General features: G+C 53.1%; 2 protein-coding genes across 4 annotated transcripts in view; one reads left to right on the forward strand and one right to left on the reverse strand.

Moving 5' to 3' along the window:
- Window positions 1-7,548, reverse strand: SDS (serine dehydratase). 3 transcript variants are annotated; one of them, XM_037817076.1, is made up of 9 exons: window positions 7,476-7,545; window positions 5,603-5,788; window positions 4,717-4,877; window positions 4,355-4,394; window positions 3,981-4,120; window positions 3,811-3,902; window positions 2,913-3,140; window positions 1,422-1,546; window positions 1-642 (listed from the first exon to the last, which is right to left on the reverse strand). In XM_037817076.1, the coding sequence occupies exons 3-9, from the start codon at window positions 4,873-4,875 to the stop codon at window positions 434-436; spliced, it is 993 nt and encodes a 330-aa protein (XP_037673004.1). In that variant the 5' UTR covers window positions 4,876-4,877; window positions 5,603-5,788; window positions 7,476-7,545; the 3' UTR covers window positions 1-433. The 3 variants fall into 3 exon arrangements, with proteins under 3 accessions (XP_037673004.1, XP_037673005.1, XP_037673003.1); XM_037817077.1 differs by lacking the exon at window positions 5,603-5,788 and having other exon boundaries at window positions 4,723-4,877; window positions 7,476-7,548; XM_037817075.1 differs by lacking the exon at window positions 5,603-5,788 and having other exon boundaries at window positions 7,476-7,548.
- Window positions 6,122-21,609, forward strand: part of LOC119519284 (serine dehydratase-like) — a 22,349-nt gene continuing 6,861 nt past the window's right edge. Inside the window, exons 1-4 of the mRNA XM_037816868.1 lie at window positions 6,122-6,215; window positions 7,065-7,189; window positions 7,610-7,712; window positions 19,405-19,481. Of these exons, the coding sequence (XP_037672796.1) occupies window positions 6,122-6,215; window positions 7,065-7,189; window positions 7,610-7,712; window positions 19,405-19,481 (399 nt within the window). The remainder of the gene's footprint in view (window positions 6,216-7,064; window positions 7,190-7,609; window positions 7,713-19,404; window positions 19,482-21,609) is intronic.

The raw sequence follows: 21,609 nt of genomic DNA on the forward strand, positions 1-21,609 counted from the left end.
AAATATATTTTTTTTTCAATGAAAAAGTTTGCACATTAGAAAAATGACTGAGGGTGGAGTTGGGCATCCTAGGATCCTGAAAGGACAAGCTGCCTGCGGCCCCTGGGGCTGTTGCCCTGTCCACCTTCCCAGGGAGGAAGCCTGGAGCAGGGGCAGCTGACTTCGAGGAGTCCCTGCCTGCTGTGATTCGGCTCCTTCCCTGTCCACCTGCCCTGGGACCTGGGCTGTTCCACGTGGGTGGTTGTCATCCCAGCAGGGGTGGCTAAGGACGATGGCCACAGAGTCATCACACCCAAGATGGCCAGAGCCTGGCCCTTAGATTCACAGCCTCGCTAGCTGCTGACCTTCCGGCTGCACCTCAGGGAGTCCAGATAAAACCCCGGTGCCTCCAGGGGTCTCCTGGGTAAAGGGGCACAAGTGGGAGAGGGGCTTCTCACTTGGGCAGCCCGTTCTGCATGCCCAGCTGTTCCTTGAGGGCCCGGAGCTGGGCCAGGCTGATGTTGCTGCCCCCGCAGACGATGATCACGAGGGAGGACAGGGGCGCGCGGAGCTTCCCCTCCCCCTGCAGCTTCTGGACCACGTGGCTGTAGACGGCGGCCAGGGCGGCCCCACAGGCGGGCTCCACCAGGATCTTCTCATCATCTGCCAGGAGAAGCAATCTTTTGTACCCAGTTCAGGTGGGACATGGGGGCTAGAAGCAATCTTACTCTGAGAAGTGGGACAGTGAGGGTGGGGCCTGAGCTCTGCAAGGTGCAAGGGGACCGTTGGGCCATTGGTAGAGCTTGGGGGTTATGAGCCAGTAGGCTCCCAGCTGTGGCCAGACTTAGGTCCTAGACCAAAGCTCCTGTCATCACTCCAGAGTGACCCTCCCCAGCCCTGAGGCAGGGCTAACACTGATAAAATTTTTGTAATTGCCTGAGCACTGTGTTGAGAAGGATTCTGAGGCATCATCTGAGCTTATGGTTGACTACACAACTGTTATGGGTACAGGAGGATTAAGTAGCAGCAGAAATGCTTTTTTTGGGGGGTGGGGGGGTGGGGAACAGGCCTGTCCTAGGCCAATCCCAGAAAGTATAAGTTCCCTCTTAGCTACAGACCCAATTCTGAATCCAACTCTGAGCCCCATGCTTTCCTTTACTGCACTGGCTACCAGGAAGCTCAGAATCAACATTTAAATACTCAGTTATTTTTTTCTGGCTGTTATGGTTGCTAGATTTACTTCTTCATTTGTGGCTTTAGTCTTTCTGTTTTTATCACTACATTGTATTCTCTTTGATTAGTGGTGAAGTTCTAGGTTGGGATGGGATGGGAAACAGAACTGGGAGGAAAAGTTGGGGTGACTGGGATCCCTCGGATGCCACGCAGACAGCCCCTTAGTTCATGAACCAGCAGGCCAGGTCTTGGAAGGTGTCAGCACATACCCACAAACCTCTCAATGGCGGCCACAGCCTCCTGGTCCGAGACGACTTCGGGGAAAATGGGGTGTTCCCGAAACAGCTTCAGGGCCTGAGCCCCCACAGTCTTCACGCCCAGGGCTGTGGCAACACTGAGGGGGTGGGGAGGTGGGGTAGGGTCAGACAAGGGACAAGGCATGGGGGAAACAGACAGCGAGAGAAGAGGGGGGCAGAGAGCAGGTAGGGCAGGAGGGAAGAGAGACAAAAAATCAAATGGTAAGAGGGAGGAGGCAACCGGGGCCAGTGGACAGGGGAAAGGGAAGGACACTCTGCAGCTAAAAAACACTGAAAAAGCCCCAGGGGCTCCCCAAGCAGGGTAGGAGGAAGGCTTTTAATAAGGCACTGATTGTTTGAATTTGGGTTAATACCATCAGTTCTGTCCAACATCAACTCTCAGGAGTTGATAAGACTCTGCCTTTGCTCCAGATTGTAACCTCCACCTCGAATGCCTTCACCAAGCTGCTCAGCACTACTCTGCCTTCCCAAGTCCCGCCCTGCCCTGCAAGGTGCAGGATTAAAGCCACCTCCTCCAGGAAGCCTTCCAGTGCTTTCTCCTGTGTGGAATTCTCAAATGGGCCCCACCCCCACCCCCACCCCCACCCCCAAGGTATTCAACATGGTGGCTATTTGTTGAGAAAGGGTTAGGTGCCAAGCACTTGACAAGCATTACTTAATTCTCACAACAATTCTTGCCATTATGAACTCAATTTCATAGAAGGGGAAACTGAGGCCGAGAGAGGGAAGTGGTGACACTGGGATGCAAGCAGTACTTGTATAACTCTACACCTGCCCTCGGCCTCCCTGTGTGTTCTGGTCCTGGCTCACCTCCTCTACTCATCTGCCTTCTCGCCCATGAACATCTTAAGGACCTGGATCGCCTTAGCCTTTAGCCTGGCTTGTGGCTCAAAGTTGGCACACGACAACTATTTCTTCACTCTCAACAATGCAGGAGCAGAGGCCAACACAGTGGCTCCAAGGTGCCGGGCTCGGGAAGCCTGAGGAGGTTCTCACCGGGACTCAGTCTTCCCTATCTGTGGCAGGGACTGTTGTCTACCCCCATATTTATTCTGGCTGCACACATGGAAGCCTGGTATAAAGACATGTCCCAGCTTCCCTTGCAGCTAGGTGGCCATGTAACTTAACCTCTGGCCAACGAGAGGTAAGTAGAAGTATTCTGCATGTCTTTAAAGGGAAGAAGCATAGCCTTCTACCCCTGCTTCGGACTTCCTGCTACATGGAATGTGGATGTGGTGGTTGGCGCTCAGGCAGTCATTTTGAGCCGTAAGGCAGAAGACGGAAAGAACCTGGGCCTCTGGCTGCAGGGAGCTGCCATTCTGTCCCTGGTCTACCCACCCCTCCTCTAAAACGGGGCTGACATCAGACACACCTTGCAGCCAGCTCTGAGGGGGCTCCCCGAGGATTGCAGGGCACCTGATGAGAGGCACCCCAGCTACTCACCTGGTGACCTTGGGGAGGGAGACAAGCTTGCCAGCGGCGGTGGCGGCGTGGAAGCTGTGGGCACCCAGGGTCTCCATGGCGATGACGGGCACATCGTCCCAGCCCACCTCCTGCAGCCCCTGGACCACGCCGCACAGCAGCCCCCCGCCGCCCACCGACAGCACGATGGCCCCGGGCTTTGCACTCAGCGTCTCCTTCAGCTCCTTCACGATGGACGTGTGGCCTTCCCTGGAGGGGCGGGGAGGGGGCACGGCAGGTCAGGGCTGGAGTTGCTGGAGCAGAATGGCCAGGCAGGAGACCCTGGAGAGGCCAGCTGGGGTCTGCACCTGCCCCTGTCCAGCAGCTGCTGGGCCTTGGGACCAGCCCCCCTCCCACCCCACCCTGACCTCCAACCTCCAGCGTCCACATCTTTGCCTGAGGGCTTTTTCGGGCCACTGGAGCTGCCTGCAAGTGTGGTCACTGGAAGTGCCAGAGAGTAGCAGCCCTCCCTTGGGGTCTAAATGCCCCAGCTCCTCAGCCCTGGGGTGGGGTGACTGGGGTGCTTGCTCACACTGGCTCCTGGGGGTCTCCAGAGGGACAAAGCTCCAGCTGCCCGCAGTGTCACCTGCTCAAAGCGCCCTGCCTTTCCTTCCCCTTCTCACTTCCCCACTCCCCTGTGGGGTTTCCTGGAATCACCTCCCAGATAAACTGCACTGAGATCCCGGCCTGGGAACCCAGTCTCAGACCCCCGTGTACCCATGTGCCTGGCCCCACCTGCCGACTCATCGTGTGCACGCGTGTGCACACTGCGTCGGCTGCTCTGCGTGATGGTGTCACAGTGCACCGTGTGGCAGGTGCCCACCCAGGGGCGTAGGGCAGTGGTCACCACCCACACCCGGCGACCCTCAGCCCCACATACCAGATGAGGGGGTCGTCGAACGGGGGAATGTAGACCCAGCCCGGGTTGTTCTTCGCCAGGGCCTTGGCCAGCTCGAAGGCCTCGTCCAGCGTCTGCGAGACCAAGGTGAGGGGCTGGGGGCGTCCTGCCCTGCCACCAGGCACCCCCCACGGCCCCCGGGCGGCACTCACCTCGCCCACCACCCTGACCATGGCACCCTCGTTCTTGAGTCGCTCGATGGTGACGGCGGGCGTGGTGCTAGGCACGACGATGGTGGCGGGGATGCCTAGCTTCCTGGCGGCATAGGCGGTGGCCATGCCTGCGTTGCCCGCTGCCGGGGAGGGTGTGGGGAGCGTATCAGTACAGGAGGGCCTGGGGCCCCAGCCCAGGACCACTCACCCCAACTCGGGGCCCTGGACCCTCCTGGGTCACCGCCAACCTCTCCCAGGATTCCAAATTTGGGAAATGCAGCAAATGTTTGCAACCGCTCACTGCTGGGGAAACCAGGGCCCAGAGACAGGCAGAGCACAGCCCTGGGACACACAGCAGCCCGCAGGTGGCTCACCTGAGGAGCAGACGAAATGCTCACAGCCTTGCTCAGCCCACTGTGGAGACAAGTGGGGAGGAGATCAGGCTTGGCCTGGGCTCTTCCCTCCCACCGGGAAAGCCTTCCCCGTGACTCAACTTACACTTGGACTACCCTAGCCTCTCAGATGACATTTCCTCTCCCCAAAGAGGGAAGGGTTATGGAAGGGTGAAGGAGGGGCAGGTGAGGGCTCAGGCATCAGTGCACTGGGGACTGAGCAGAGGAAGCTCTCGTGGTCGGCAGGGCCCACCCTGGCACTCAATGTCACCCAGCATGCATCCGGCCACGCCGAAGAAGGAGGACTCATCGCCCGTCCCACCCAGATGGTGTGGAGACCCCACCTGTACCGTCTTGCAGAGGTGCCCGATGCCTCGGATCTTGAAGGAGCCAGAGGGCTGGGCACTGTCCATCTTGAGATAGACACTGGTGCCCGCCACCTTGGACAGGGACATGCTGTCCCGGATGGGGGTCTTCACATGCAGGGGCTCTCCGGAGGCCATTGCTGGGAGAAGGGAAGAAACCCAGGGGGTCAGCCGAGAGGCCCTGGGCCGGCCGCCGCTGGGGGGTGGTCAGCTCGAGTGGAGCCAAGGAGAGGGCCCAGGGGATAGCATCCCGGAGACGGGGTTTCAAATCTCAACTCGGCCACTGACTTGCCAGGTGGCAGCAGAGGAATCACATCCCCCTCCCAGCCTCAGTTTCCTCGTCTGTAAAATGGGGATGAAAATCACCCTCTTCCCCCAACACGTACACATCTCACCGAATAATATTCAGACCTTTGAAAAGCATGAGGTGGAGGGGGGTTTGCATGTGCTGCTGCAGAATGAGCTGCGAGAGGGTTAAGGGATACAGTAAAGGCAGGCTCTCCGGTATAGCCTGTTTGTGCAAAAAGTGCAGGACACACACATATAACCCCCACACACATATAATCTGCACATGCACACACATAATCCATGTGCTTCCATGCACACAGAGCATCTCGGGAAATACATACAAGAAACCAGTCAGGGTGTGGGCCTCTGGGGAGACCTGGCCTTCAGGAACACAGCATCCCCTTTTGTGCTGTGTTTTAATGAATGCATTACTTATTTAAATACATCTTTTTTGGTTGAAAACACTAACCTTTGGAAAGCCCAGTGAGGAAACAATGCAGTATTTCATATTTGCTTATAAAGTGATGACCAATTGCCAGGTACTGTTTCAAGTTTTGCAAACACGAACTCATTTTACCTCTTCAACAGTGCTAGGAGGTGGGCACGATTACCCTCTCCTCCTGGCGAGGAAACAGACTCGTGATGTGCTTTCCGAGGCGGCTACCACGAGCTCTCCCTTCTCACATGCACCTCTCACAATTTGATGTTGACGCTTTTCTCGAGAGGTGGGGGTCTCGGTTTCCTCCCCCGGGTCCTGGGGTGCCTGTGATGGCCGTGGAAGCAACGCCATGTGACTTCCAAGCCGTGGTGTGCTGGTTTGCATCTAACAACTGCCTCTCCAAAGGGCAGGGGGTGGTGGTAGGGGAGCCCCAATTTGTAAGGTTAGCTGACTTGGTGGAATGCTCACTCCTACCAGGGCCGTTTCAAACTGCCAACGTGATGCCCGTAAACATAGAGCTGGGAGAGAAGCGTGCACTCGGCTCTCTGAGCATGCCTAGCCACACCGCACGTCACTGCTTCCAAGGCCAGGTCATAGGAGGTGACGGCCTCCATCTGGCTTTCTCGCCTGAGACACTCCCCCGGGAACCGAGCCGCCATGCTGCAAGGAAGCCCAGGCCACGTGCGGAGGTTCTGGCTGACAGCTCCCGCTGAGGCCCCAGCCAACAGCCAGCATCAACTGCTGGACACGTGTGGGAGGGGGCCTTGGCCGCGACCCCAGCCTTAAAAGACCCTGAGTGAGAACCGCCCCACCGAGCCCGCTCAGGCCCCAGAACTGTGGCAGATGATAACAGAGTGACTGCTGTCATTTCACGTCCCTGAGTTTGGGGAGCTTGTTTGTTACGCAGCCACAGGAATGGGAATGTTAAATTGACCAGCCCAATAGCTGATAAGTTGGGGAGGCAGGATTTGAACTGAGGCAGTCTGGTTCCCGAGTCCAGGCCTCCTCTTCCACACGGGCTCTGGGTGAGTGAGAAGTTGAGGTCACCCAGCAACCAGCCATCCCTCCCTCTCCTCTGCTGACAATCAGAGACACACACAGGGTTCTCCTGACTTGGGCTGAGCATCCACCCACCCCTCATTCCCCAAGATTCTCTCTGGCCGAGTCCTGACCTGGGCCCACCCAGATCAGGCACCACCCCTCCCAGATTGAACCAGATACCCCGGGTCAGAAGGAAAGTGGAAGTAGGGCCCCTGGTCACCCCACCAGCCTCAAACCTCCAAATATGAGCACGCTCCTGTCTGTCTGATTTAGCTCACATTGAGAACCTGGCAAGGGGCCCCAAATATATACAACCTCCCCCCTAGAGCTGTTGAATAAAAGTCAGAGACTGGGGGCACCCCCAAACACAGGCATCTCCAAATGTGTTTGAATTAATTCAGCCTGAGTGGCACCCCAGTTATGCCGGGGTAGACCTCCAAGCCCTGGCTGCAGAGACAACTCAAGATGGGAGTGTCAGGAGCCCACCAGAAAGACCCCTTTTGCATGGGTCTTGGAAAGCCGCCCACACCGTGTCGGCACCCCCCTCTGCTGAGAGCAGGCATCTGTGAACTGCCCCAGCCCGCCAGTCCCACCCTGCCAAGCACCACGGAGGAGGAAAGCACTAGAAGCTGCTGTCTACCCCTTCGTGTCCCGCAGTTCCGACTGGGCCCCCCTTGGCTCACAGTAAGCGCTCAACAGTAATTATTATAACTGGACTGGGTATTTTAAATGTACTCTCTCACCCCACTATTACAACAACCCTAGGGAGAATGTTCTATTATCCCATTTTACAGATTAGGAAACTGAGGCATAAGCTGGCTGGGAACCCAGGCAGTCTGGCTCCAGTGCCTGGCTTTTTACCCACGTTTGACCTTTCTATCCCCCTCCTCCCTTGCAGTCCCCAACTCCAGCTGACCCTGGGCGCCCCAGTCCTGGGATGGGGCAGAGGATGGGAGATGGGGCCACTTACCCAGCAAAGGGAGGGAGGAAGAGACTGCAGGCTGGCCGTCCAGGGACAGATGGAGGGATGACAGGCCGGCTGTCTTCTGATTTGTCCCAGGAGCTCCCCGTGTGAGGCTTTATTCCCCCTGCGACTCTTGGCAGCCAATGGGGCCCCAGGGGCAGGCACGGCCCTGCCAGGACCCGCCCCCTGGCCCGAGGCCCCGGGGCTTCCGGGAGCGGATGGGGACACTGGCTGCCTTCCTCCGTCTGTCCTTCTGGCAGCTTCCTCTTGCATGCCCCCTCCCCACTGCCAGCCCCCTCCCCCATCGGTGGTCTCCTTTCTCCTCTGGGCACCTTCCCTTCTGCGTCTTCAGGGTCTTCACTTGCACACAGAGACAACACCCACTCCGCAAGGACCATGAGGATGGCTGCAGATCATGGGAGATAATGCACTGAAAACCCCTAGCATGGGCTTGGCACATAGCAGGTGCCCAAGAAATAATAATGATAATAATAATAATAATGCTACCGAGCCCTCAGCAAGTGCCAAAGCACAGGATGCAGTGGGTACTATTATCACCGTCTTACAGAAAGGGAAACTGAGGCAGCGAAGTGGTCACTTCCCCAATATCGCAGGAAATACCAGGGAGAAGTTGGCGGCTGAGCCCAGGCGGTCTGACTCCTGGCCCCACAATCCAAACGCAGTTCTTCATTGCTTTCTCCCGTCCTTCTCCTGCAAGTCCCTTTTGGCCTGACGAGACGCGTGGCAGAGTACATAAACTCTAGAGCCACGGATGCGGGGGTTCAAATCCTGGCTGTGCTGTTTAGCAGCTGTGTGGCCTTGGGCAAGCTTTCTGCCCCCTGGAGCCCCTGTTTCCTCACCTGGAAAGTGGGAGTGACAATGACACCTCCTCCTAGGATTAAATGAGATGGTGATATGTTACATAAGGGGCCTGAGGTTGAGCGAGCGTGCAATAAATGTCAGCAGCAAAAACTGCCAACGCCGGGCTAGAAGGAAGGTCTTGCATCTGTGCTCACTCCTTGCTCTGCGACAAGCCTCCCTGTCTCAACATATGTTTGTCCTGGGCTGTGGGCAGGGGTCCGTCTGTCCACACGTGCATGCACACACACATGGCCCGGCTGGCTCTCTCTCCGGCCCCCTGAACAAAGCTGTCTTGTCAGGCTGGCCGGGACAGGAATGTCGATGAGACGGCGGAGGGCAGCCAGGGAGCAAACAGCTCGCCCGGCCAGCCGAGTCCTCTCTCTCTGGGGGACAAGCCATCCTCTCCTGCCGGCTCCCTCTGACCTTCCACTGACACTCACAGCCCCCTCCCCAGTGGGACATCCACAGGCGTGTGTGGGGACACAGGATGGCACAGCTGGGGCAAGGCGAGCGGCGTGGTGGCCACCTGGAGACACATACCCGCCCCCCGGCACGCGTCTCTGAGTGTATACAGCTGGCACTCACGTTGCCCTGCGTTTCCCAGGTGGGGTCTCAGTTCTCAAGCCAGCAGGTGAGAGGGCCTTTTGAGGCCCAGGTTACAGGTGAGGAAACAGAAGCAGAATCAGGTGGGGTGGGGTGGGCGTAAAACTCCTGAGTCACCCAGGCGGGCGGTGGCGCGCAAACGCGGGGGGATTCCCAGTCCAGGGCGAGGGCTGGGGTGGGGGGTAGGAGGGGCACCTGGCACAGCCTGGCTCACACCCAGGTCACACACCATTTCGGATTTTGACTGTATATTCCAGGAGGCTTTTTACATGGCCAGGGGGAGGGACTGGAGGCAGACAGCCAGCGTCTAACGTTGAACTCATTCCTGCTCCGATGTGCTGCGTCACGATCGGGTACTTTGCTGGGGGGGTGGGGGGGGGGTAGTGGGCAGGTGCAAGTGGAAGGGACAATGATCAACTCTTTCTTTAGACTTCTGTTTATTTTCCATTTGTTTCAACAAGGATGCATCATTGTTGTTATTTAAAAACACCCAACTGAGAAAACCAACCTTATCAGAACCAAAAGGTGGGGGGGGCAGGGGGGAGGGCATAAAATATATAATCACTGTTTTTGACATCTTGTCTGGACATATTTTTTATACAACTTTATTGGGATATAATTTACTTATGAGACAGTTTGCCCATTTAAAATGTTTCAATTTCAGAATATTTTTGTCACCCCTAAAAGAAACCCCTTATCCATTACCAGTTATGCCAATTCCCCTCTCCCCCGAGCCCCTGGCAATCATGAATCTACTTTCTGTCTTTCTGAAATTTGCCTATTCTGTTAATTTCGTATAAATGGAATCACTCAGGATGTGGCCTTTTGTGACGGTTTCTTTCACTTAGCAACGGAGTTGCATGTATCAGAACTCTATTCCTTTTTATGGCTGACTAATATTCCTTTGTAGGGATAGGCTGAAGTTTGTTTTTCTGTTCCTCCATGGTTGGATACTTGCCACCTGGGCACAGCATAATTTTTATATAGCGAGACCCAGGTGGGTGGTTCACGGGTGAGTGTCCCGTCACTCGGATGGGAAGACCCAGGGGGCTTGCCCAAGGTCACCGTAGGAGAATTGGAGCAGGACCAGGTAGAGCAACGATGAGATGGGGTGTTCTGACCAGTCACCCGGATGCCACAGGGGCTCGGGGGGAAGGCTGGCCACTGTCAGTGCCCCAAGGCCAGAAGGACTGGTTCATGCTTGTGACACTAGTATCCAAGAGGTATCTATTTCCAGGAGACCAGGGAGTCACCGTGAGCATGAGAGCATGGACTGGGTAGTCAGGCCCAAGTTTCAATCCAACTTTTGTTGTGGACTTGCTGTGTGACCTTGGGTAAGTCACCTAACCTCTCTGGACCTCAGTCTCTTCAACTAATAATAAAGTCCACCTCTTAGATTTATTCTGAGTCTTGAATGACTTAATTGATGTTGAGCTGTAAGGACAGTGCCCAGAAAATAGAGGGCACTTAATCAATGGTGGGCATTTTTTTTTCTGGTGCCTGAGATGGCATTTGTACCCCCAGCTCTGGGTATCACAGCACAGGGATGCTCCTCAGATAGGTCTTGTGGAGTAGGGGAAGAAAGAAGTCACCTCCCCCCATTTAACGGATAAGAAAACTGAGGCCCAAAGCAGGAACACTTGGGCAGAGCCTTCAGTCCCAGGAGGAGAAGTGGGAGACCGGCTGGGGACTCTCGGGGAAGTTGCCTGCTCCCCTCCACCTCCTGTCTGTCACATCACACCCTCCCGGAGAATGGGCAGATCAGCGTGTCCTGGGCTGCAGGAGGTGGAGATTCTGACGGGTTCTGACGGCTGTTTTCACGGCGCGGGAGGAACAGACAGCTCTCGCCTCTGTTTGCCTTCCCTGGTCAGTGCGGCCAGCCAATGCCTCCCGATTAGGGAGGGGCTCTGGCTTCTGAGTCCCACAGAGCTGGGCTGGAACTGCCTCCCAGCTGCGTGACCTTGGGCCGGTCCCCTAACCTCCCTTAGCCGAGAAAGGGGGACGTGATACCCACAGGGTATTGAAAGAATTAGAGAACTGGGAGCCCGATGGCTGCTCAGAATATGCGATCAAAGAATAGGAGCTCCTGCTGTTATTTTTTTGGTTATTGTCATGACGATTGCCTAGGACTGTCCCGCCTTCTGGACCCCTCCCCCAGATCCCCCTCTACACCCAGCACGTTCCCTCCACATCGAGTCTGGGGCGGAGCCTCTTTAGGACTGCACAGCTCAGCAGCCCTTGAGTCAATCCCCAGGGCTGACCTCTTTCCTGCTGGGTTCCCCGATTCTGCAGGGGCAGTTCCCTCCATCCAGTGTCCTCTTGCTCTCACTCTACATCGGCTGCACCAGCTCATTCTGGCAGCCTGACCTTCCAGACAGACCTGGAATCCAGCCACGTCCCACCACCTTCACTGCTGACCCCTGGCCCAAGGCTCCCCAGTTCTTGTGCCTGGATTCTTGCAGCAGTCTCCTTCAGGGCTCCCTGCTTCTCTCTGGGCTCCCCAACAGTCTGGAAGAATTCTGTTCAACCCGAGTCAGAGTATGGTGCTGCTCCTCTCAAGAACCTTCCATGGCTCCCACCTTACTTGGAATAAAAGCCGAAATCCTGGCAGTGGCCTCTAGGACCCTACTGAACCTGGCCCCATTACCTCTCCCCTCCATCCACTCTGCTTCAGCCACACTGGCCCCCCACCCCCGACTGTTCCTCCAGCACGCCAGGCAGACTCCTCCTGCCCCGGGGCCTCTGCACCTGCCGCCTCCTGCCTGCCTGGTTCTTCCTTCAGACGTCCCAGAGGCTCCTCCTCACCTCCCTCAGCTACTTACTTAAATGCCACCTTCAAAGACAGAGCTGCTCTGTTCCCTCTATCTAAAATTGCACAATGTGCTTTTGTTTTTTTCCATCACATTGTCATTCTATTACACCCCATTTTCCTTGTTATCGTCATTTCCCCCCACTGGACTGCAGGCTCCAGGAGAGCAGGGATTTTCAGCTGTTTCGTCCACTGCTGAATCCCCAGGGCCTACAGCAGTGCCCAGCCCAGAGCAGGTGCCCAGTGCACATCGGGGTCGGTGGTTGCCAAATGAATTGAAGAAAGGAAACTATCAGAGAAGCATAAAAATAAGAAGAAATAATACTAAGTGGCCATCTATGCTGTGTGAGGATGGGCTGGGGGCGTCGTGCAGCCTGGGGTAGAGATGCCAACGCACATCTGAGATCTTCTTTGCTCAAAGTGGGGGCCTGCGGTTACTCTTTCCGGAGGGAAAACCCCACCCGAGACCCTGCTGTGAGCCCCTTGTGCCTGACTGTAGGCCGGTGTGTGTGTCTCCAGCCTGCTGGGCCTTCTCACTGCTCCCCCTTTCCCGCATGCACCGCCCCAAATGCCAAACACCTGGTTTGAGCAATGAGAAACGTGACGCAATGGCCTCTCACCTGCGGCGTTCCCAGCACTGACCTCATCCGTCCCCTCCGCCCATTCCCCTCTGGTCTGCACCTCTCTCCTTCCCAAACACACACACACCCTTTTTGTCTTGGGGGCTGTTACCCCACAGCCCTTATTGCTGCCAAAACCACATGGGGTGGGAGCCAGAAATGGATGTACGGACACCTCCCCCTGCTCATATCCCTCCTGCATGTGGTTGGAAAACTCTTTGTTGGGGAAAAAAAAAAAGATTCTACTAAAAAGAGAAAGAGGAAAAAAAAAAAAACCCTATAAATGTTCCACAGATCTATATCCACTCCATCCAGCCCCTATTTGAAGACGGAGCCACTCCGGTCCCCTGATTCCGGAGCAGTGGATCCCGGGCAGTGAACCGGTTGATGCCTGGGGATATTTGTGGTTGTCACAACTGGGAGGTGCTCCTGGCATCCAGTGGGCAGAGGCCTCAGCTGGTGCCCGACACCCCACAATGCCCAGGACGGCACCCCCTGCAGTGAATTACCCGGCCCTAAATGTTCACCGCGCCTCGGGGGAATGTGGACCGAGCCAACACCTCCCTCATCCGACCCCCTCTACTACTATTATTATGCCCAGAACTTAATCCCATTGGGGTAAAGTGTCCTCCATCTAAAAGGCTTTTGTTTTATATTGAATTGCTTGTCGATCAACCCCCTGTCCCCCGAAAAGGAAGTCAATGATTTTAATCTGGGCCAAATTAAGCTGCACGGTTCAGGCTATCCCTTTTTTGGACTTAATTTAATTAAGCTCTGTGACCCTAACTGTAGGGCTTTGCATGCAGCCCGCTTCCTTTTCATCCACCTGGCTTCAATTCGCCTTTGTGCAATTTGGAGGAAGCCCTTTGGTTCCCTCCTGGGACGGTGCGAGGGTGCTGCCTTCCGCGTGCCTCCCGGCTGCGTGTCACCCCCACGTGTGACAGACAGACTCTTGCTGGGCCCTTTCGGCTAAAACTGTCCCTCCAAGGCCACACTGGAACTCCACCTTGGGCTTATCAGCAGCCCATCATCAACGGGCAATAGTGGAATCGGCCAGGACAAAACGCCCCAGGAAGGGTTATTATCCCAGGCCCAGCAAAATATCAAGATACTTGCAGAAGGAATAAATCTCCTACCACAAACTCTGTGTGCAACGAATGAAGACTTCTTTATTTTCCCCTAAATCAGCTTACGTTTTCTTTCAAGCAGATACTTCGTCTGAGGCCATGGGGGTTTCCCCGCCTCTCCCAGGGGCCACAGAGACACCCTGGGGGCCAAGGCAGGCCCTTCCCCCTCCTCCCACCCCCGGGGGCTGAGGAGCCCACCCTCGTTCCCAGCCACGGGTCCCTTGTGTTGTATTCTGGGGCCCCAGCAACCGTTCCAGAGCCGGGCCGTGGGAACTCAGGGTGTTTGCCCACCAATTTTTGGCCTCTTCCATAAGCTCCTTCTATTTTGCTTAACTGCTAAGCTCTTGAAAAAGCAAAAGCCTGGAAGAACGGCTCCTTCTTTCCCCAAGGCGGCAAGCAGAGAAGGCCCCGGTGGCTGTTTTTATAAAGCGCCCCCAGCCCCAGCGGCAGCGTGTGGAGTGACGGCCACTGATTGCTAATCGGCAGGAGGTGTGTGTGTGGTTGTTAAACACGCACTGTGGACGCTGGGCCCCGAGGAAGAGAAGAAAGATGGGGCGGGGGGTGGGATACATTAACACACATGAAATATTATCTCCCACAAACGCCTCATCTGTGCATTTCCCCGCATAGTGCAGACTAATAACTGTGGCAAAAGGGGGAAAAATAGCCTCTGATGATTTAAGGGTGCTTCCTGCTTTCACCCATTCCTTATCCAACGGTAGCACCAATTTATTTTCCAGCTTTTTCTCTGTCATCTTCTAGTTTCTCACCATTTATATCCAAGAAGGGGAGCCTGTTTTTCTCTCTGTTTTAAAACCTAGGACTTTTAAAATTTGAGCACTATTTTAATGAGGTTGAAAGAAGCCTAATTATTTAAATGATCTCAGGAGAATCTGTCTGCAAAGCAAATAATCTTTTTGTTAAGAGGCGGCATTACTTCCCATTATTTTTGCAAGTTTGGGTGTGGGGATTTAAAAAAAAGCTCTTTATTTTAGAGTAGTTTTAATTTACAGAAAAGTAAACCTAAAACTGCAAAGATAGTACAGAGAGTTTTATATATCCCACCCCAGTTTCCCCTATTATTATTTTAAAAAAATTTTTTATTGTGGTAACATATACAACATAAAACTTCCCATTTTAACCGCTTTTAGGTATATGTTCGGTGGTGTTAATTACATTTACAATGTTGTGCAACCCTCGACACCATCTATTACCAGAACTTTTCTCTCCCCCCAAAGAGACACTCTGTGCCAGCTTCCCCAATTATTAACACCTTACGTTTACTGTGGTACGTTTGTCACAATGACTGAACTGATGCTGAGACCCTATAATTAACTAAAGTCCCTGCTCTGTTCGGATTTCCTTAGTTTTTTCCTGTTGCCTTTTTCTGATCCAGGATCCCACATTACATTTGGCCGCAGCTCTGCTCAGGCTCCTCTTGACTTTGACGGTTTCTCAGACTCTCCTTGTTTTAAAGACTTGACAGTTTTGGGGGTCCCAGGCTGGGATGCCCCTCTCTGGGAATCTGTCGGATGTTTTTCTCATGATTAGAGTGGGATTGTGGGATCTGGGGAGCCAGACCCCAGAGGTGAAGCCCCGTTCTCATCACATCCTATGAAGGGTCCAAGCCGTGCCTAGACTTATTCCTGCTGATGCTGACCTCGCTCCCTGCTGACATTGACCTTGATCCCCGCTGAGGTCGTGTTTGTCAGGTCTCTCCACTGTTAAGTTCCTCTTTTTTTTTGAGCATGGGATTTTTAAAAAGTTGCACTCTACACTATTTCATTGCTTATTTTGGGTATTTACTGTCCTGGTTTGATAATTCCTTTCTGTCTGCATGTCTCTCAGAGGCCAAAGTGTTTTCTAACTCTCCCCCTCCCCTGGTGACAATGACAGCTCCCACGGTGGGTCCACACTGCCCCCTAGACAGATGCTCTATCCTGGTGCTGTCCGATATGGCTGGACTATTTAAATCAAAATTAATTAAAATTAAATAAAATAAAAAATGACTTCCTTGGTTGCACGAACCACATTTCAGTGGCAAGTGGCTTCCGTGTTGCACAGCACAGAGAGAGCACTTTCATCGCCACAGAATCTTCTATCGGATGGCTCTGCTCTCAATGCAAAGTGTCTAATTTTCACTTTTTATTCTTCTGTTAAATTCCGATTGCAAAACAAGTAACACATTTTCCTTATAACCAGTGACAAATAGGATAAAGAACCTGTTATTCCTTATTCCTGCTTCCCCCCAACCAGCGTTATCATTATAATTCTCCATGAGCCCTACAGATATTCACAATTACAGACTGGAATACTGGGCAGTTTTGACCACTGCTCTTTATAAAACCATGACATTATACACTGTACATATTTCTTTTCCTCTCCTCAGAATGCATCCTGAGTATCTCTTCAGGTGAACAGATTGGGTTCGAATTTATTCTTTTGAATGGCTGCCTAAAATTCCATGTTTGAAGGTATATTATGACTTATTTAACCATTTCCCAATTCCAGGAAATCCAAGCTTCCAGTTATTTTGCTACTCTAAACGGCACTCCAGTAAACACTCTCATACCCACATCCCCACCTCCTAGTGATTTTCTTTTTAGAGAATAAATCCCCCAAAATAAGATTGTTTGGTTAAAGGGATGGCTATTTAGCAACTTGTAATAGATATTGCCAGATCTGTTTCCCAAAAGGCTGTAGCAATTCCCAGCAACACCAGCAGAATATGTGGTTTCCTTCATACTCACCAGCCCTGGTTGTTACTGTTTTGCTTTCCAAAATGTTCTGCCAACCTGGTAGTTTAAAAAAATAACATTTTATTGTTGTCCTACTTTGTATTTTTTGATGGTACATCTCTAATGCTTCATTGCACATATTTACTGACAGCCCTCCATAGGGCTGGGGTTTTAATAGGCTTGAGTGATGAATGCTGCAGGCATAAATGAATGGCTTAATCCTCAAAGTCTGGTTTAGGTAGACCAAAATTTTCTTTGACACAGAGAGATGTCAAACTGTCCCTTCTTTTCTCTGGGCCTCAGTTTCCCCATCCACAAAATGGTTGGATGTGGGGGTCCCTTAAAAATTGGTCCTGTGGCTTATTTGCTGGGCAACCCAAGGCTAGTCACTTAACTTCTCTGTGCCTCTGTGACTCCTCTCTCTTTTGGGAGTAGGAGGAGAGGAGAAGACTTCTTCTGCACAAGGGTCTCAGACTGGAGCAGACAGGGAGCTGTTGGGATTTGGAGGTGCAACAGGGAGAGGTGGGGACAGCAGCAAACAGAGATCCATGACGGTGCGATTCAGCTCCAGCCAGTGGGAACGTGTCTCCCCATCCCAATTTGAGACCCTCTCTGCTCTAGAATGATCTATTTTCTTGGCAAGGGCCGAAAGGTCAGAATATGGCTCCAACACTGTATTGTATCAGCTGGCAAAAGACCGGGATCCAAATCCCTGCTGGGTTAATCATTAGTGGGCTGGGCGCTTGACGGCCCAAAACCCCAGACCTCTCATCTGTTTGATAAGACTCAGCCTCCATGGCTTGGGAAACTTGTGACGCAGAGTCCAGTGTTAAACCTGCAAGTTGGGGAGAGCCAAACACCCTAGTTGGAGGCTCCATCCCTCCTCTTTACGTGGTTCCGTTGCCCTGGAAACAGGAAGGCTGGCTGGGGATGAGGATGGTGAAATGAAAATTAATGAATAACCCCGGGAACTGGCCAGAGTGGGTGTTGGGGAGTCTGAGGTGTCAGGGACAGGGGCTGGCTGACAAATGTGGCTCTTGGAGGGGACAGGTCATTGACTCAGATCCACCTCTCCACTGCAGCCACCCTGACCCTCCCACCCCTTCCTTCCTCTCCCTCACCCAAGCCAGAAGCTTTGAAGTCCAGCCCAACTGTGCCTGAGCCCTGGCTCTGCCACTGCTGTGTGACCTTGGGAAAGCAGCTTGGCCTCTCTGAGCCTGTTTCCACAATTGTAGGATCCATTACAATACCCACCTTTCCAGGTTGTTCAAGGATTGTGCAAGATAACTGTGTCACGTTCCCAAACTTCCAACATTCAGGGACTGCCTTTGCAATTTTTTTCATATCGTCATGTCATCTCTTTTATAATAGTAGTAATAGCAGATGCAGCAAACGCAGGGTACTTGCTACCATTCTAAATGTTTTACATGTAATACCTTATATAACCCTCACATCAATAAAATACTAGTACTATTTTATCCCCATCTTACTGTTGCGGAAACCAAGGCAAGTTCTATGTTCGAACCACTAATTCATGTACCACTGGGTCAACTCCATACCGGAAACTACTTATATTTTTCTTGAAACAGACTCCCTTTTTACATGTTAATGCTTGGTTTAGCTTCTTCCTAAGCAATGATATCCATGAAATTATGGGTTTGATATTATATATATGATATACATATCATGTAATATGATATGATAATACATGTACATATATTTCCTAATGCACAAAGAAATAAATACTCATCTATTTAAAAAAATATGCTGAGATGTACTAGCCAGCCTGAAAGGACTGGCATACAGTAGGCATGCAATAAATGCAGCTGCTTCTCTCCCCAGCCTGAACTGTGTGCTATGGCTCCACCTCCTCCAGGAAGCCCAGCCTGATTTCACACTGCGGCTGCCCGATGGGGCCATCTGTGCTTGAGTTGTCACTGGATTGGGTGCCTTTCTTGTTCCAAGACAGGACCCTTGATGAGTATCAGGGTATTTATAACGGTGAGGACGGGGCTAGAGTTGCCAGGGTCCTTATTAAGGATCGTGGCCAAGCAGTTCAACTTGACCCCAAGGGGCCATCAAACCCGGGAGATCACACCTAGGCCAAGAAAGACACAGAACGTCTGGGCTGCCAGGTCTTTCCCGGACCTCACCTCCTATTTGACAGATGGGGAAACTGAGGCCCAGAGGTGGGTGTGACTGGCTCAGTGAGTCAAGAGATAGAGACCAGATTGAATCTGATCATGTCACTCCCCTGTCTAACGCCTTCTGTGGTTCCCTAGCGACCCTGGGTAAAGTCCAGACTCTGAATTGGCATGGGAGTCCCTGCGGACTCTGGCCCCTGCCCAGCTCTCCTGCCCCAAACCCACTTGCTGCTCCAGCCCTCCTTCTCTGTTCCAGTGCACTGGGCACTCCTCTGTCCCTAGAACGCACCATGTTTTTCAAATTCCGGAACTTTGGACTCCATGTTCCTGATTCCTGACTCATCTCACACTTGCCCTCCTCCGGGAGGCCTTCCCAGCCCCCCAGGGCCAGCGCTTACTCCCACAAACCCGTCACCTGGCACCACCCCTTCTGATAGCGCTGTTTGTAATTGCTCCTCATTGGCGCCACGAGGGCTTCGTGAGGGCAGGGGACACACTGTCCTGCTCAAGGCTGTGTCCGAGGGCTTGGCACATAGTAGGTGTTCAATAAACATTTCTGAACCCATGAATGAATTGTCAGTCATTTGAACAATAAATATTTGTTTGCATTCGTATATTGGATATAAAATATGAGAGACGGAAAGGTACTTCAGAAAAAAAGACGCCTTTTTCATGTGACAGATAATCATAAGTTTCTTGCCCTCATTTTCCCAACTCCTGTCACATCTAAACTGACCCCAGCAGTGGCCCAGGGGACGTGGCTTGGTGTCTGGGATGGACTTGGAGTAAGAAGATTTGTAGATGTCTGTATCATGAAAGGGGTGATCCAGGGTGAGGGTGAAGGCCGGCTCTGCCCGCTGTCTGGGTGGCCTCAGCTAAGGGTGTCCCCCCTCAGCCTCAGTTTCCCCACCTGTCTGATGGGACCAGGTAATGCACCTGGGCAGCACTGGCGGGGCAGCGAGAGTTGCTTCGCGGCTCCTTTCCTCCTCTGTCTTCACAGCCCGAGGCTTAGGGCCGGAGCTGCCCCTTTAAGTGGGAGGAGCCGCTGGGCCACAGGAAGCTGCAGCTGTGCAGAACCTGGGGCTGGTCTGGGGATTGTCAGGCGGGGAGGTAAGGGGTCTCGGGGGCTCTGAGTGAGTGGGTGGTGGTCTGGGCAGCTCTGGGGCACCGTCCAGCTGAAAGGATGGGATGTGAGAGAGGATGACAGCCGCCTGAGCTTTCCCAGGAACCTCGGGATGAAATAGGGTGCCCTGGACCCAGCCTGCCTGGAGAAGCCACTGGGAACCCTGAGGGGTCCAGAGGGGCAAGGGCCGGGCATTCTGCCAGCCCAGGGCCAGCTGGGGGTTTCCCGGGATCTGGCCTCTGGGGAAAGGCTTTAGGGATCAGGGAAGTGGAAAGGGTAGGTGGTGGCCTTTTTATCCAGTTCATCAGTGAGGCAGGCAAGACCCAGGGAGGAAATGTGACTTAGCCAAGGTCACGCAGAGGTGGGCCCTGAGCCAGCACAGGGCCCTCTGCAGTATTCCACACCCAGAAGGACCCACGGCTCCTACCACAGCCTCCACGGCTGCCAAACCCAGCAAGAGCTCGGCCCCAGACCTCAGAATGGGAGGCACTGAATCCCTGACTTCAACCAGTGAGGTCTGGGAGGCTGGGGTCCCTGATGGGGTCTGGGCTTGACAAGGCTTGTTGATTTAACTGATGCCTGCTGTCCTTTTGGAGGAGGCCAGTATAACCAGGAGAACTGGGGAAGCCTGGGGGCTGAGCCAGGAGAATTTGGCTCCTAAGGATAACTACCAATTAATTATTAGATACCCCCACCTTTCATAATAACAATAATCTAACAATAACAATAATATTAATAGTGGAAGTATAGCATAGTGGTTAGGAGCACAGACACCAAAGCCAGATTGCTTAGGCTTGAGTCCTGGCTGTGCAGTTTGTAACTGTGTGACTTTTGACAAGTTACTTAACCTCTCTGGGTCTCAGTTTCATTGTCTCTACAACCTATCTCACAGAGTGGTTGGGGGGATTAAATGAGATAATATACAAGGTGCTTAGTGCAGTGCCTGGCTTCCAGTAAGTCCTGCCCAACTACTAGCTCTTATTATAATATGTCATGCACGTTGCTGGAGCTTTTACTACATGGCATCCCTTAATCTTTACAACGACTCTGCGATACATGACCTTTTTCCCAGTTTGGGGTATGGCTACTTGGTTCTCATTGTCCTGGTCTCTATTTAATGGTAACCTCCTCCAAGAGGCCTTTCCTGACCTCCCTACCCAAAGTACATCCCTTTGTTCTTCTCTTTCATGAATTTCTATATACTTGTTTCCATCTTAGAAGTTTTCACCATTTCTAATTATTTTGTTTGCCTACACAGTTATTTGTTAAATGCTGTTTTTCCCTTCAAACTGAAAATCATCTCAAGAGCAGACATCTGTCTTGTTCCTCATGGTATCTCCAGTGCCTAGGACACTGCACCGCTAGGTGTGCCTTATAACCCTCTAGAGTAAGGACATGTGTGCCCAGTGTCAGAAAGCCCCACAGAGATACTATCCCAGAGTACTCAGCCCATGTCTGGGACATAGTAGGGGCCCAACAATTGGTGGCTATTATTATTATCAGTCTGCATCACAGCCTGAGAGGTGGGGACGGCTAGTATCCCCATTTTACAGAAGGGGAAACCGAGGCACAGAGTGGTTGAGACACTTGTCCAAGTCACACAGCCAGGAAGTCAGAGCTGGTTTTTAACTTTGGTCTCTGACCCCCAAATCCACAACCTTGGGCTCCACGGTTGGGGTGGGGCTTGGGCTGGGGTATGCTGGGTTTTGTGGACGAGTGGTGACCCGTGCTCTTTCCTCGTATGTCCAGCCCAGAGGTTCCCTTGATGGGAATGAGCAGAGGTGTCTCAGGCTTCGCCCTGTTGCGGGGGGAGTCCCAGGGCTGCCCCGACAACAAGGAGGTCAGATCCACTGGCGGGAGGTGTGAACAACACTGATCCGGGGATTCCCAAAGCGCGCACGCGCGCGCGCGCGCGCGCGTGTGTGTGTGTGTGTGTGTGTGTGTGTGTGTGTGTGTGTGTGTGTAAAATGGCTACAGAGCGCTCCCTGGTGGCTGACAATGGAACTGCGGGGGCTGGCCCAACTTTACTACCCCAGAGAGAACAGTGGGGCTGCTTTTGCTCCTTTAAAAAAATTCCTTCTATTTTTCCTTTTTCCACCATCTCATTTCCTCCTC

This window comes from Choloepus didactylus, chromosome 23 (assembly GCF_015220235.1).
Source record: "Choloepus didactylus isolate mChoDid1 chromosome 23, mChoDid1.pri, whole genome shotgun sequence".
NCBI classification, from domain to species: domain Eukaryota; kingdom Metazoa; phylum Chordata; class Mammalia; order Pilosa; family Megalonychidae; genus Choloepus; species Choloepus didactylus.

Excerpts from the sequence above, each read along its gene's own strand:
- SDS (XM_037817075.1), bottom strand. The coding sequence starts at position 4,875 with ATGGCCTCCGGAGAGCCCCTGCATGTGAAGACCCCCATCCGGGACAGC. Across the intron at positions 4,121-4,354 it reads GCATTTCGTCTGCTCCTCAG|CGGGCAACGCAGGCATGGCC; the intron begins GTGAGCCACCTG and ends CCTCCCCGGCAG. Across the intron at positions 3,141-3,810 it reads TTCGACGACCCCCTCATCTG|GGAAGGCCACACGTCCATCG; the intron begins GTATGTGGGGCT and ends CCGCCCCTCCAG.